The sequence below is a fragment of the Engystomops pustulosus genome, chromosome 9 (genome assembly GCF_040894005.1).
Source record: "Engystomops pustulosus chromosome 9, aEngPut4.maternal, whole genome shotgun sequence".
Lineage (NCBI taxonomy): Eukaryota > Metazoa > Chordata > Amphibia > Anura > Leptodactylidae > Engystomops > Engystomops pustulosus.
In genome coordinates this window covers 90,184,040-90,199,925 of record NC_092419.1, presented here as the reverse complement: position 1 = coordinate 90,199,925, position 15,886 = coordinate 90,184,040, and the positions used below count along the sequence as shown (strand labels likewise).

The 15,886-nt window shown below is 41.4% G+C and overlaps 1 protein-coding gene across 7 annotated transcripts in view; it reads left to right on the top strand.

The window, feature by feature from the left end:
* STRBP (spermatid perinuclear RNA binding protein) overlaps positions 1 to 15,886 on the top strand; it is an 88,886-nt gene that overhangs the window by 36,050 nt on the left and 36,950 nt on the right. For all 7 annotated transcript variants that reach the window (XM_072125052.1, XM_072125057.1, XM_072125056.1 and 4 more), the window contains exons 3-5: positions 5,554 to 5,708; positions 10,264 to 10,481; positions 15,510 to 15,675. In XM_072125052.1, coding sequence (XP_071981153.1) covers positions 5,706 to 5,708; positions 10,264 to 10,481; positions 15,510 to 15,675 — 387 coding nt within the window. In that variant the 5' untranslated portion in view covers positions 5,554 to 5,705. The remainder of the gene's footprint in view (positions 1 to 5,553; positions 5,709 to 10,263; positions 10,482 to 15,509; positions 15,676 to 15,886) is intronic.

The following is a 15,886-nucleotide window of genomic DNA, read 5'->3' as shown; positions in this document are numbered from 1 at the left end:
AGAGATGCTTATAGGATTTAGGTCCGGGCTCATAGAAGACAACTTCAGAATAGTCCAATATTTTCCTCTTGGCCATATCTGTGTGTTTTGGGTCATTATCCTGTTGTAAAACCCATGACTTGTCAGTGTTCCTGAGCTTTCGGGCACTGAGCAGACATTCCTCTTTAGAGTCCCTTCATAGGCTTGGGATTTCATTGTACCCTGCACAGGTTCAAGACCCCCTGTGCCAGATGCAGCAAAGCAACCCTAGAACATACCAGAGCCTCCTCCATGTGTCACAGTAGGGACAGTCTTCTTTTCAAGATGTGCTTCATTTTTCCATCTGTGAACATAGAGCTGATGTGTCTTGCCATAGGACCTTCTTCCAGAAGCTTTGTGGCTTGTCAACATGTAGTTTTGCAAAAATTATAGTCTTGCTTTTTTATGATTTGTTTTTGGACTGTGTCCTCCTTGGTCGTCTCCCATTAAGTCCACTTTGGCTCAAACAACGACGGATTGTGCAATCTGACACTGCTGTTCCTTGAGCTCTATGAGATTTTCTGGACTTTTTTGCTATCATTCATATTATTTGTCTTTTTGACATGTTTATGGAGGTTGGATACAGTGCCATACATCTTACATTTCTGAATATTATGTGCAACTGTAGTCACAGGAACATCGAGCTGCTTGGATCATTTATTTTTCTAAGCTCCTGAGACTTTCCTTTGCTTTCTCTGGTTCATGTTTAAGTGTGGTACTCACCATGTCACCAAATAGCACAGTGAGTAGCTGTAGCGTATATACAGCACAGTGAGTAGCTGTAGCGTATATACAGCACAGTGAGTAGCTGTAGCGTATATACAGCACAATGAGGAGCTGTAGCCCTATATACAGCACAGTGAGGAGCTGTACCCTATATACAGCACAGTGAGGAGCTGTAGCCCTATATACAGCATAGTGAGTAGCTGTACCCTATATACAGCACAGTGAGGAGCTGTACCCTATATACAGCACAGTGAGGAGCTGTAGCCCTATATACAGCACAGTGAGGAGCTGTAGCCCTATATACAGCACAGTGAGGAGCTGTATACCCTATATACAGCACAGTGAGGAGCTGTACCCTATATACAGCACAGTGAGGAGCTGTAGCCCTATATACAGCACAGTGAGGAGCTGTAGCCCTATATACAGCACAGTGAGGAGCTGTAGCCCTATATACAGCACAGTGAGGAGCTGTACCCTATATACAGCACAGTGAGGAGCTGTACCCTATATACAGCACAGTGAGGAGCACAGGTTGCTCATAGGTAGGTTAGGTTTGTGTGAAAAGCGTACAGTATAGCCCAGTGATGGCTAACCTATGGCACTGGTGCCAGAGGTGGCACTCAGAGTCCTTGCTGTGGGCACTCAGGCCATCACCAGAGATGACTCCAGGTACCTTCTTGCAGTCCCAGACAGCCCAGGACTTGCTGTGCACAGAGCTATTTTAAAGTGACGGCTGTACCTGGGACTATTTTCTGCTATATTGCTGTCCTCAGGTGCTGGTATCAATGAAAACTGTGACAGAGAATTGAGTATAAACCACAAATTAAATTTCTGTGTTGCACTTTGCGATAAATAAGCGGCTCTTTGTTGTAGTATGGGCACTCGGCCTCTAAAAGGCCATCACTGGTATAGCCTATACCAGTGATGGCGAACCTTTTAGGGACTGGGTGCCCAAACTGCAACCCCAAACCTCCTCATTTATCGCGAGGTGCCAACCAAAAATAAAGCAGTAACTTATTGCTCCCTGTTCTTCAACCCAACATTCAATCATACTGGCCTCCTGAGGACACCAACATACTAAAAAATAGATTAAAAATTTGCATCATTGTAGCGTCTTTCCAGTGTCCCTCTGTACACAGAGAATCATGGAGCCAGCAGGAATATTATTCAGCGATAATTAGGCTCTGTCTACGCATTCCCCTCTTCCTACTGTCCCTAGGAGCCAAGTACATATCACATTAAAATATCACTGAAAGCAGCATCTTTTAAGTTGTTTGGAACTGCTGGAAAATTCTTTGAGTCCTGTGTGGTGGGCTTGGGTGATGGCCTGGGTGCCCACAGAAAGGGCTTGGAGTGCCACCTCTGGCACCAGTGCCATAGGTTCGCCACCACTGGCCTATACTATGCCCCGTTTACTTAGGGAATTGGTGATTAAACATTTGTTAAATAGCTTAGTGTGTACGTTGTCGTTTCCATACACAGTTAGCGTATGTAGCGTCTGGGCTCACATCTGCATCTTAGATGTAATTACGGTGTAGCTGGCGATGCCCTCTGTTATTTTCTGTGAGAATTGAAAGAAAACACGTTGCTGTTCGCAGCGGCCGCTCATCGATCCACAGCTTGATCCCCAATCTGCGAGTCCAAAGTAAAGTTTTGTGCTGCTCTCAGCTGCTATGTGGCGTCTCTCCCTCCTCCGAGCCATTTCTGATGGAAGCCGGCTTGCTGAGGTATTATAAGTAGGCAGCGTGATCAATGTGTGCAATAACCTCGCCATCCAGCTTCAGTCCCTCCGAGTCAATAATCGGGAGGATGAAAGAAAATGAGAGCGCAGTAAGGATTCATTTAGTTACCTGCTACTGCCAGACGCGTCATGTCGGAGAACACGGACAATTCTTAGAGAACTTGCGGTGAATCGGTGTCATTATTACTTTTATAGATCCTTTAGATTGGTTTTATGTTTTGTCATTTTATATGAAACCTAATATTTAACTTTTTTTTTTTTTTTTCAATTATATTTTTGTACATAACACGAAGATCCTCAGGGTGAAAAATCCGTGACAGGGTCCCCTGTATGGTCATTAAGTGAGAACAGCCCCCGCTCTTCTAATTATGTTTCAGTAGTGGATTTAGCGCTGACACAACTCAAGTAGCTCCTTGGGGTCCCCCCAAGATAAATGCTGGGTGATATAATTGGGGAGAGGCAGGAAACTGACCTGTATTCTCCCTACGTATTTACATCGTATCAGCATCCACAGGATGCCAACGTAGTTTACAGCAATAGTAATAGGGAGAAATCTGCTTCAGAGCATAAAATAAATTGTAAATGGTGCATGATAGTTAAAAACATTTATTGTCCTAATGCAAATTAGCTTGTACTAGCCAAAGGGGCAGTAACTTTTTTATTTTTATCAAGCCATAGAAAAAAATGAATGTTTGCCACCTTCTTGTCTAATATTAGCTAATTCACCCTTTTCGGCAGCCATAACTTTGGAACGGGTGGACAAATTAAATAAAAGCAATCTCCAATTTCTTTAGGAGCGCAGTGTGGCAAGTCATTCAGTATTTTGTTCTGCACTTATAGGCAGCACACTCAACAGCATATTCTGAAAAGACCCTCGAAAACAACGGATATTCTCCAAGTGCCAGCGTTCTACAAAGAAAAAAAAAGAATCAAGGACTCGACAGAAGTCCCAGGTTGCTAATGGGCATATACTGGCAGGAAGAACATAATAACAAGCGAGCTATTACCGTACATCATCTGTTACCACCAAGTCACAATTGGACCACCGGGGAATACAGAGCCCACTAGGCAGAGACCAGGGAACAGGATGTGCAAATATAATTAAAAAGCAAAAAATAAGAAAAACCGGTAATAAAAAAAAAAAAGAACAACAAATGAAAATGCTTAAAATATAATTTTCCATGTATATTTTTCTTATTTAATATTTATATTATTGTCTAAATTGATTCTGGTGCAGCTGGAATTTTTCTCTGTAGCTCCGACTCTTCCGGAGCAATCAATGCAGCTTTTTTAATGCAGTATTTTTTGCTAATACAGTTCTCTATTGTCATTTGGGTGGTAGCCAGGCCGTGAGATCCTTCACAGGACCACACACCTGATAGTGGAGCACCAAATTATCATATTGTGTAAAGAAACTTATTGCAGCAATGCCTGGAAACAGTGTTGGATAGAGAACTTATTCCAGTTGTGAAAAAGTTTTTAAATGCCTAAAAGTGATCCCTAACTTTGATTCCCCCCCCCCCCCCCAAACGGGACTGTGAATCATGGTGTATGGAGAGGACTCACAGCAGATAACACCTGACCACAGCAGCACAGGTGTCAGAAATAGGCGTTACTGAAAAATATATTAAAGGAATATTCCCACGAAGACAAGTTTCTTACATGTACTCAGAATAACAAAATAACTCTCTAATTTACTGTTATTAACAAAAATGCAGCATTACACAGATATAAGTCCAACCTGTCTCTGTACACAATTTCAGTTGCCCCTAGACACGACCCTGTAACTTCTGATTTAGGGTCGGGTGGCCGCCTTTTTGGATTCCTGTGTGACGCCTGAAGCTGACTTTCTCTCTCTGCTCTGAGCCTGTAGTCCCTGTAGCTCACACTGACACTCAGCACTTCATGCCTGCAAACATATTGTGAGGAAAGAGAAGCTACAAAGCAGATAAGTTATCCAGGGGAAGGGGGAGAACACAGATGTAGCAGGGCTGACAGTGTAAAAGTCTGTCATGCCTCATGTCATGATCTTTATTGTTTTAGCATCACTAGGGGATTGAGATGTGAGAATTTTCTTTTGAGGGAAAACCCCTTTCAATATCAATACATAACAAACCTATATAAATTTGGTATCTCAGTATTAGTAATGACCCAAAGAACAACAAGAATAGGTGTCATTTACGCTGCACAGTAAAAGCTGTAAAAGAAAATCCCATGAAAAGATTTCTTATCAATTTCACATTTGGGATTTTTTTTTCCAGCTTCCAAGCACACTGCGTGGAATATTGAATGGTGCCACTGAAAAGTACAAGTTGTTACACAAAAAACAAGTCCCTCTGTAAACCGAAAGATAAAAGTTTTATGGGAAGTAAAGAACCAAAAAGGACTGAGTTCTCTATGGGTTAAATCTTTCCCCATGGCATCTTCATGGGGGGTGTCTTCTTTGTAAAAGCCATAAAAACAAAGAATGTAACTGCATTCTGTGGGGCTGTCGCTGCTTTTGGAACTGCGTGAACTTTTAAATGGTGTCACTAGGACAATTGTCTCTGTAAAAAGAAAAATGTAAAAAATGTCTGTCTCCCCTGTTTATACATTATAACTATAACAAAATCTCCCGAGTAGTAGTTAGCAAAATCGCAATCCAATTGAAAGATGATATTCTGATCTTTACAATGACACCAAAAGCATGGTTGCAGGTGCTACAGAAATGAGGATAGGGGCATGACCACCTCCTCTAACCTCTAAAAGTGACTCATCTCAAGCAATACATTGTTCTTCTCTACTCATTTTGTGCAGTTTCATCGGGTGATCATTTAAAAGAGGGAATTATAGAAAGGAAATGTCATACTCTACCTGAAGGGGCTAGTAGTTTACTGGGGCAAATGCTGGTGACAGGTTCCCTTTCTGCTTTTGTCATAACACTTCTACATTTATGTTTGGAGAGTAGAACTTGTACTAAATTTAAAAGGTTCATTGACTTTAATAAAGAAGTGTCCCGCTCTATGTCATAATTGTCTGACGGTCTGTGATGATAACACTGGATATATTGTTGTGTTTTCTCTATACAGGGGTCTATGGCCGACTGCAGACACAATAAACTGGCTGAATGAGCGGCTGATGTGTACGGGGACGTATGTGGAGTGTGTGCCACACAGTAGCTTTCCTGTGGAGACCTGCGGAGAGAGAAGCGGCCAAGTAACAGTGACCTCCATTCATCAGGATGGTGAGTGCTTACTCCATACAAGGTAGCACTGTGACAGCGTCTACCGTATCTGCACAAGCGCCAGAGTATAGAGTATAGTGTATAGTGCATACACTGTCAAACAGTTTTTGTATAAAAAAAAATCAGTTTTACAGGAAAAAAAGATATGTTTTATATTACCGCACAATGCCATGTGAGCAATGACAAGTCCACTCCTCCCCTGGGACTTCTCCTTGGGAAACTGCTCCTTCATGTGTCGTTTTCAAATTTCTAAAACCTCGCGACACCCTCTGCCGGAAGTAAGGGATGGGAAGTCTTTACATCAGACACCACTGTGGTCGCTTCTAGAACACCTATCATGGTTTTTGACACACTTTCAGCTCATTATCATGTGGTTTTTGAGATTTTTTTTCTTTTTTTCAAGCAAGTTTTAGCATAAAAGAGGGAATTCTATAAAGCACATTTCATACCCTTCCTGAGGGGGCTGCACGTTTAGTGGGGTTAAAGCTTTTGACCGTGTCCCTTTTAGGGTTTGATTTTATTTCAATCGTGAAGCAACTGTGTACAATAACAATCTTTATATAGCGCTGTCATACTCTGTAGCACTTTACAAATCACTGAAAAAAAGCATTTTTAGAAGAAGAATCAGATTGTAGTAAATGTATCCATAACATACAGATGTGGACTTCTTTACTCTTCGTTTAATAGGGTTGAAATGCTGCATCTCCTCACATGGCAGGGGCTCAACCTCTGACTAGTGCACTATTGTATGTTTGAAACCGAAATCTGCACGACCTCGGAGGTAGAGGATGGGTTGGGCATGGTGGCTGCCGGTAGTGTTTTTGCTTGGGGTCTGCCTTCCTATTTTTGACGCTTGTTGCTCCATCTTAGGTGCTCGCACTAATGTATACTACCCGCAATATACCGTATATACTCGAGTATAAGCCGACCCAAGTATAAGCCGAGGCCCCTAATTTTACCACAAAACCTGTTAAAACCTATATATTTTTTTACTCGAGTATAAGCCGAGTTTGGGTTTTCAGCACATTTTTTTGTGCTGAAAAACTAGGCTTATACTCGAGTATATAAGGTAGCTTTTTCATACTGCTAGCATCTGGCCACATGCATTTCAATGGGCAATATGGCCATACATTTATGTGGCCATATTGTCTACAATACCGTGAGTGAGACGTGAAAAAAATTATAGAGAATTTCCAATTTTCTTCAGTATTTTTGTTTGACACGTATACCCCATAGACGGCTATGGGAATGTTTAAAATGTGTTTTATACGGTTGTGCTGACGTATATACGTGCAATATCCAGGGAGACCAGAAGTAGTGGGAGGAGCATCCTGTCATCCAATAGTCAGCCAGCCTACTGTATTTTATACGGTTACAGTACGGATACAGTGAGATACAGATGAAGAACGTCACGTATATACGGATTCATACAGCACAGAAATACAGGACTGGAGGTATATGAGGATGGGTACAAAAACCAGACACCTTCATGTACAAATTGAAATTGAATTACTTTCCATTTTTGTTGCATTTTGATATAGTAATAGTAATGTGGGATTCTAAAATCCATTTGTCCTGTCCTTCCAGTGTTTATCAGGTCATGGAGCGGGTTTTTCCGGAATATTGGACAGATCTAGTCCTGGCCACTGTGATTGTCATCAATCATCTCCTTATAGTTTGTGTAAAATGTCACTGTACAGAAGCCACATTATCCTAGATGTTTTTCTCTATTTTTATGGATTTTTTTTTTGTTTTGCATCTTGTACTTGGGAGTCAAGAAAATATATTTTTTGTGCTGTACACAGTAATTGTAAATATCACATAAAAGTGAATAAATCCATACTTGTCTTGGGGGGGCCCTGTAACCAGATTTTACCCTGTAAAACTTGTAGCCCCCCTTAGGTAGGGTATGAAATTCTTCTTTTTAGAATTCCCGTTATGTCAAATCTTGGTTGTTCACCTTTTAAAGTAATGTCACCTGAGCCGCATGAAAATGATGAGAGTTGTAGTCGGTCTTAATAATACACAATAATAAAGTCCATATAACTAAGAGGCATTATGGCCATCTCTATTAGTCCTCACCGTCCTTATGATTCCCTGTAATGGTTCCCCGGGCCTCAGTTACTGGTGAATTGGCGTCCACCAGAGAAATGGGTGAATAATCTCCCCCAGAGATTGTGTATACAATGTGTGGGCCTGCAGAACAAACGCCACCCCTGGTGTAACACAACATAAGCTTAGTAAGTACATTATATGAGAGTATATCACTGCACACATCTGCCGGTGACTGCACTAGTTATAGGAATTATGCAAAGTGTATGTAAATTGTTCCGTCGCTTCACAAACACATTTAAAGGAAGAACAAATATTTGCATGTATTATACTTTACGACACTTTGAGATGTATACAAAATCATAAGGCATTCATCACGTCTCCTCCAAATGTTCATCCCGCGCAGAAAACATTGCCAAAAGTGCGAATCTGCATCTGGAATCCGCCCTGAATACATAGCAGCACTTCAAACATGGCGGCCGCTCCGCTCTGAATAGCATTAGGACCGGAGTTTTATCTACTGGGCCTTTATCCCACCTTAAATAATATATAGACTTCTGCCGGGATCCGAAAGAAGAAAGAACCTGTATCATGTCATTGTTCTGACCCCCAGGTGCTGGGAAGGTAGGAGGTAGCCGACCTGTTTTACAATGTAATACCATCTGTACATAAAGCCTCCTGCATGTAATGTAGGAAACGCATTAGGAAGGCGTTTTAATACATTGTGGATCGCACGCTAGACAATTTTTATTTTATTAGTTATAAAAGAAGGAGGTAGGATGAGGGGCACTACTCAAGAAAAAACTTTCACATGAATCAGTCCATCATTATTTTAGCATATGTGATCAGCCGTGTAGAAAGTGAAGGTGGTGCTCTAGCTCAAAGGAAAGTCCATTCAGGTATAGCAAAAAGTTCATATAGAAAGAAAAGAGCTGGCACTCACCAATAAAAGTAGATTCTTTATTCCAAAACTTTTAAAATACATCGTTGCGGGAGGGAACAAGACTGCGGGAGACTAACCACGGGCGACGGTCCGTTTTGCGCTATACTAGCGCTTAATCCTGCCTAGTATAGCGCGAAACGGACTGTCGCCCGTGGTTAGTCTCCCGCAGTCTTGTTCCCTCCCGCAACGATGTATTTTAAAGTTTTGGAATAAAGAATCTACTTTTATTGGTGAGTGCCAGCTCTTTTCTTTCTATATGAATTTTTATTTTATACTCGGAGGACCCAGACACTGTGTTATTTCACCGGCCAGCATAGCTATGCCTACAGACCCAGACCAGTGTGAGATTAGCCGCCTCATTCATTCCTTCCTTCGTGCTGTTAGGCCTGTCTATAGCCGGCACTCATGTTATTAAAGCGGAAGAATATGAGGACATGAGTCTTCTATAGGAGGTTTCCACCTACATAACTAGTCTGAACTCTTTATTAGCTCATTCATCTGGTCGGTGGCAATGACATGATATCTTCTTTATACACCATATTTTTTTTTCAAGGAAGGCAGCAGCACTCCAGTAGGTGAATTAATCAGGGTGATCTTTATTTCAGATGCAACGTTTCGGTGTATCCACCTTTTTCTTTATACACCAGGGATGCGGGGGAAATCATGGCTTTCTGAGGGTTATTCCTGAGGCATCCGTAAGTAGGTGTAAAAGGGCAGTATCGTCAAGTCCCTAATAGTTGGGATAAAAATAATGGGCAAAGGAGTAGAATGGGTTAAAAAAAAAATACTAATACTAATTAATACCCAGTGGCGCAATTGTGTCTAAACTTCTTGTTCTGTCTCCCCATGCCGATAAAAATGCCCACACAACCAATGACTGCCGGAGGTGGGACACCACTGCGGGAAGTGATTGGCTGAGAAGACAATTCCTGTTAATTAAGATGTGACACAGAATATATGGTGGATAGGAGGTAAAGAGGCAGGTATCATTTCCCTGGCCCTAACCAGAACACACGAGATGCCGAAGCCATTACCCCGAGACACTATGTGCTCTTACTAGTGTAGTGCCAATGGCACAACCACCTAAGGTCCGTACAACCTCCATTTGTTCTCTATAACATACTATCAATAAGTTACTACACTACGGTGCTCTGAATGTCCACAATTCTTAAAAACAGAAGGTAGTTATTTTAGTAAAGGTAAATTGTAGCTTGTTTTAAGGCATAGACTAGAAGATGGATGAGATGATGACGTCGCTGAGACATCGGTGCTACCTCTGTTCTTCATTCTGTACTAAAGCGCCACTTTAAAAGGAAGGATCCAGCAGTGGTGGATGTGTCCGTCCGACATATGGCAGAATGGTCCTATGGGTATATTTGAAGTCAGAATTTTCTTGTGTTCTTGAACAATGGACACTGCAAAACACAGGCTTTGGAAATCTTCTACTAATGTTTGATTGGATGAGGACACCATATTTTCTACCTGCGCCGCTCTAAAACACAACATGGTACAATCGTGTTCCTGTAGTGAATTTTTAGATTTCTCCTTTTGTTATTTCAGAGATCCATTCGATCATTTGCAAACGATGACCGCCATGTCATGGCAAAACACTCTACTATCTACCCATCTCCAGAAGAGCTGGAAGCAGTCCAGAACATGGTGTCTACGGTGGAGTGTGCACTGAAACACGTCTCAGACTGGATGGATGAGCATACGAAATGTCCCACCGTGGAGAACGACCTGCAAACCAAAACGGAGGAAAAAGAAGAAAATGCTGTGTAAGTAGCCTCTACATCTGTACTTCTACTAGTCTTCTGCCTAATCTTCCTGTCCTGTAGAGATCACTACATCAGCTGAGCATTCTTATAAGTGTTAATGTGAACCCATGGGTAGAGATGTCTGCTACCAGCTACATGATGGATAGGCCCACTATTGTTTCCTTATTCATGTCCCTTAAGGCAGTGTTATCACCATGACAAGGCCCAGAATAGCTGCTCAGCTCTTCACACTGGGTTTGCCTCATTATTATAACCATGGAGTGAATATCTACCTGGGGGGGAGAATTCCCTTATGGAGTTGTTGAAGCTCTGGCTTCTTAGCAACAGACTATGGCTGAGCTGCCTGGTCAGCATGAACAGTGTTACTACTATGTACACAAATGCCATTGAACTCTATAAACTGGTGGTGGGGAGCGGCCAGGCATGAAATATGTCCATTCGGAGCGCTGATCCGGTCATGGTCACGGCTGCACGGCGCTCTCTAGTGCAGGAGCCTCCAGGAGGCCAAGTATCTCTGCAATGGTGTGGCTGTACTTCACCTTCTAGTATTATCTGATAGAAGGAGATGACATGTATTTACAGCTTTTGCATGGATGACATTTAGGAAGGATTGTGACATGATTTCTAGGGCTAGATGTCGCATCTACGACTGGTAAATATGGCCCTGATGTGATCCCCATGCAACCACTACTTGACGTCGTCCACATATCGGACTTCTTGAGGACTGCGGCACAACATAAGTAATTGTTAATGTCATCCACTATCTTACTTAAAGGTACAGAAGGCGTCTACAGAAAGGTCTCCTCGCCTTTGCCTACATGAATACACAGCTGGTTGGATGCCCGCATCAATACCAAGACATGATCTTATTTAGTAGTTGTAGGGTGTGAGGCCGGATCATACTACACTCATATTAATGTCAGATTCCCAAGGACTACCAACATTTTTGGATAAGGGCCACATGTTCCAAATGCCACTTAGGATAAGTTGTTTGGGAACCTAAGGACTTGATAATCAATCCCTTAAGCCAGTCCCGGCTCCAGTGAAATAGACCTCTGGGGGTTTGTTGCTCCAAAGAAATAGAGACTCTCAGCTGTCCTGATGGAGGGAAAAAGCAGGACCTACATCCCCTGTCTCACCAAGTTTGTGCGTGTATGTATATATACTTGTGTGTGTGTGTGTGTGTGTGTGTGTGTATATATATATATATATATATATATATATATATATATATATATATATATTATTTTTATATATAATATGTGTGTGTGTTATACATATGTGTGCATGTTTGTGTGTATATATATATTTATTTATTTGCCTGTGTTTATATACATGTGTGTATGTATATTTTTGTTTGTGTTATACATACGCGTGCATGTTTGTGTATGCATATTTTTATATATTTGTGTATATGTTTGTATGTATCTTTATGTGTGTATAAGTAAAAGTGTATGTGTATAGATATATATATATGTATGTATGTATATCTGTCTTATGTGATGTGTATAAATATGCATGTATGTAGGTCTCAAGTGTGTCTGTGTGTATATGGCTGTGTGTGTGTGTGTGTATATATATATATATATATATATATATATATATATATATATATATATATATATATATATATATATATATATATATATATATATATATGTAATATGTATAATATGCACACATGCACATGCACACACACACACACTATATATATCTATATTGCATGTGTTTATCTCTATTTTGCACGATTTGCATAAATATGTCTCCATTTATAATGTATTCCCACTGTGGAGACTTTTTTAAGATGCATTCACGGCAAATTATTGGGGTCCCGAGTGACTTTGTCTCAGTAATTTGCTTTATATTTCTACATTTTCTATCTTATAGATTATCTGGTTCAGCCGTCCACATGCTTCTATACATTACTAAGTGTATGTGTGCTCTATACAGCATATGTATCTTGGCAGATACTTCCAAGCAGCTGATGCACCTCTGTGGATGTAGCTCCTGAAGCCCCTCAGCAATCTCTAGGCCACACAATGGCTAACATAGAAAAATATAAGCTACCAAATGCTACACGGCCATGAGCAGTTTGCTATGAGATGAATTACGTCCCTATGCTCTTACAGCTGCTCTGTTACTACTAATGAACCTGTATAGAGGAAGCTATTTGTCTGCACTTAGCCTGAAGCCATATTTATATACGTACATTAGAGAGGTCTCTAAATATCTGATATATTAGAGGACATTACAGTGACCTGCACCACTTTTAAATGCACCAAAAATAACAGTGCAAGTAGTTTACAGTAAATGTACTGGTTCAGGGATGCATATGGGGGGGGATATTCATGGCCACAGTTTTGGAAATTTTACATATCTTCTCATTTAAAGGGTTTATTCGGGTAACATAAAAATCAGTAGTGTTAAAATAACACTACAGATCGGTAGTACGGTTAAAATAATTCACCTGGTTTAAAGGACTAAGAAGCAGTAACTTTACACTGAAAAAAATAAGTTTGTCTCTCCATAATTTCTTTTGCAACAACCGTAATCTGGAACAAATCCGAACTGTGGATGGCACGCACATAAGATCTCAAAGAAGTTTTCCGTAAAATCTGTATAGTCAATCTTTATTCATTTCTAACTCCTTTACATAAAATTTTCAAACTCACCACAGATTGTCTTATTCATAACAACATATGGATTTCACCGCATGTACGTCCCCATAGATGGCAATAGCGGCACAGCGCAGATACTGTGCCACACATGTGTGGCACTGATCCGGGCCGCACACCGCATGCTCTATCTTTCGGTGTGTGTGCGGCCGTGCTCCGCTATTCTCTATGGAGAGAGGAGGGGTCACCTCCTCCTCCTCTCCAGCACACGGCCTGATGCTCGCACGGCGGGCATACCGCGTGTGAATGTACCCTTACACTGTCTTGCACTAAAAGTCCAACTCAAAGGCACATGGATTCCCCCTGTTTAGAGTTGAATGGTCATTTTATCATGGCTGGGATCTTGCTTCAAACTAATATACCAAAGACACCCCTTATCATAGAAGCAGCCAGATAATTGAGGGGCTGGTTCTTCATAACATGAGCATGAATCCGGTATCCGGGTAGACCATGTGACCTGGAATCGGATCGTCATTGCAATGCAGTGTAAAGTCACTGCTTCCTGGACCCCTCAGCCAGATGAATTATTTTAACTCTAGAGCAATAAGGGAGGGGAATTCTCTGCTAAGTTTTTATATTCCCTTAATAACCAAATTTGTGTCGTTGTGACTCCAGAATACTGAGGATTTGAACAGTCAATCAGAGACCCACAGATTGTTTTGGGTGTATTCAGTCTTGCACCCTAGGGATATTAATTTGAAAGCATGTACAGCGCTGCGGAATATGATGGCGCTATACAAATAAAGCTTTATTATTATTATAAGCGACACAGAGATGTAGATTATGACACTGGAGATATCCATGCCCTCTCTCCCTTTCGATGAAAGCCTGACTGACCCCTACTGTACAGACAACCCAGCACTTTTTTATTTTTAAAGGGTTAAATGAGCGCTGCATTTTAATAAGCGCCCCCATCCCCCGGCAGGTGATTATTATTTTGTGTGTTTATTTTGCATTGCTAAATAAATTAGAGTCGGCCCTGGTTGCGAGTCCCCGGTCTCTGTGCCTAAGTGACGGGACATTGCTGACACAGCAGCCGCGCGTCTTGTTTTAGTCTACTTAGAGCCGCCATCACGTAGCGCTTCCTGCAGGCTAAGCACTATCCACCTCTGCGAGCAGCCTATTATTCATAGCTCAGGTAGAATGATCTTCCCAGTGGGATTTAGTAACCCACTGCAATCTCTCAACTTGAAATAAATGATAGGCGCACAGATGGTGTCTCTCTGTTTACAGTTTTTGCCTCTCGCCGCTCCTTTTGTCCGTGTAATCCCTGCGAGTCGCCCCGCGCTCGGCTTATTTTAACGACGCTTCTCTGAATTGTATATTGCTCTCAAAAGATGGCGAGGTGTTGGCGGCTCTCGTTTATTCTCCTCCTTTTATGTGGATTCAGCTCCTTCTTACATTCAGGACGTTCCCCCGGAAAGCTTTTAACATGCAAAACAACATTGTAAACAAACAGGGATAGATTTGGGATTAGGAGGCGGATTTACCATTTCTGGATGGTTTTTTTGGCCCTGAATTTAAATTGACAGGTACAAGTCTGTAAACACCATATTCATAGACAAGCGCCACTATGTACACAGGGCATGTCCTTCTGCAGTACTGGGTTATTTTCTAGTACCACCGTATTAAAGGGGTTGTCCTGTACCACCCCCTTAAACATGTAGTGCTCCCTCTTCAGCAGCTGCAGTATGTATTACACAGCACTGCGCCCCTGCTGTTACTGAGGATCTGGAAGGTCTGCAGCAGCTGTATCTTGATTGTGGAAATGATGGTTTTCAGATAGATCCTTCATCAGCCAGAAACTCGTCTTAAGGGAGCGACATCTGCCCCCACTCATCGTTAGGCCCTGGTGGGTATGTTGCACTGGGGCCGCAAAAGTTATTTTATTTTATTTTATTTTTTTTTTACTTTTTATTCTAACCAGGAATAACAGGGCCAAAGGTTGAGCATTATTTAATCTTTTATCAAGGGCTTGTTTTTAGCAGGACACGTTGCACTTTTGCAATGGTACTATTAAACCAAAATAACTATTATATTGTTCACTGCGTGATACAAATGGCAATTAAATGTTCTAGAGCAATATGGTTCCAGAGTGTTCCGTTAGGCACATCCACCCCATGGACATATTACTTAACTAAAACATATGTAGATAAATACTATAGCTATCTTTTGTATTACTGGTGTTTCTATATATTTGATATTGATAGGAAGCCCATTCCTCCTCTACAAGAGCTCCCGCTGTTATGCCTATAGTAATAATATTGTATGAATATTTCTCAGATTTTTAGAGCTATTCTAGATTTGTTAAGCCATTACTATGTGTCTAATGACATTATTGCTTGTTTTTCAGGGATGAGAGTGGTCGGGTGCTTTGTGGAGTCATGAGAATTGGCCTCGTTGCCAAAGGCTTACTCATTAAGGAGGATATGGAGCTCGAACTGGTTCTCTTGTGTAAGGAGAAACCAACAGAGAGCTTATTAGTAACAGTACGAGAGAACCTTCCTCTGCAAATCCAGGTGAGACAACATGTCCGCTGCCGCTTACCGAACATGGTTCACTAAATATTATTAACAATTGTATTAATGTGCTCAGGAAAGCCACATTATAATTGCAGGGTTGGTGTGTACATTACATAGCATGAGTGGTGCCCCGTATTCCCAGGGTGTGCATTGCAGTATTAGCAGCTGTATAGGGATGAAGGAGGCAACTAGTCACATTTAAAGGGAT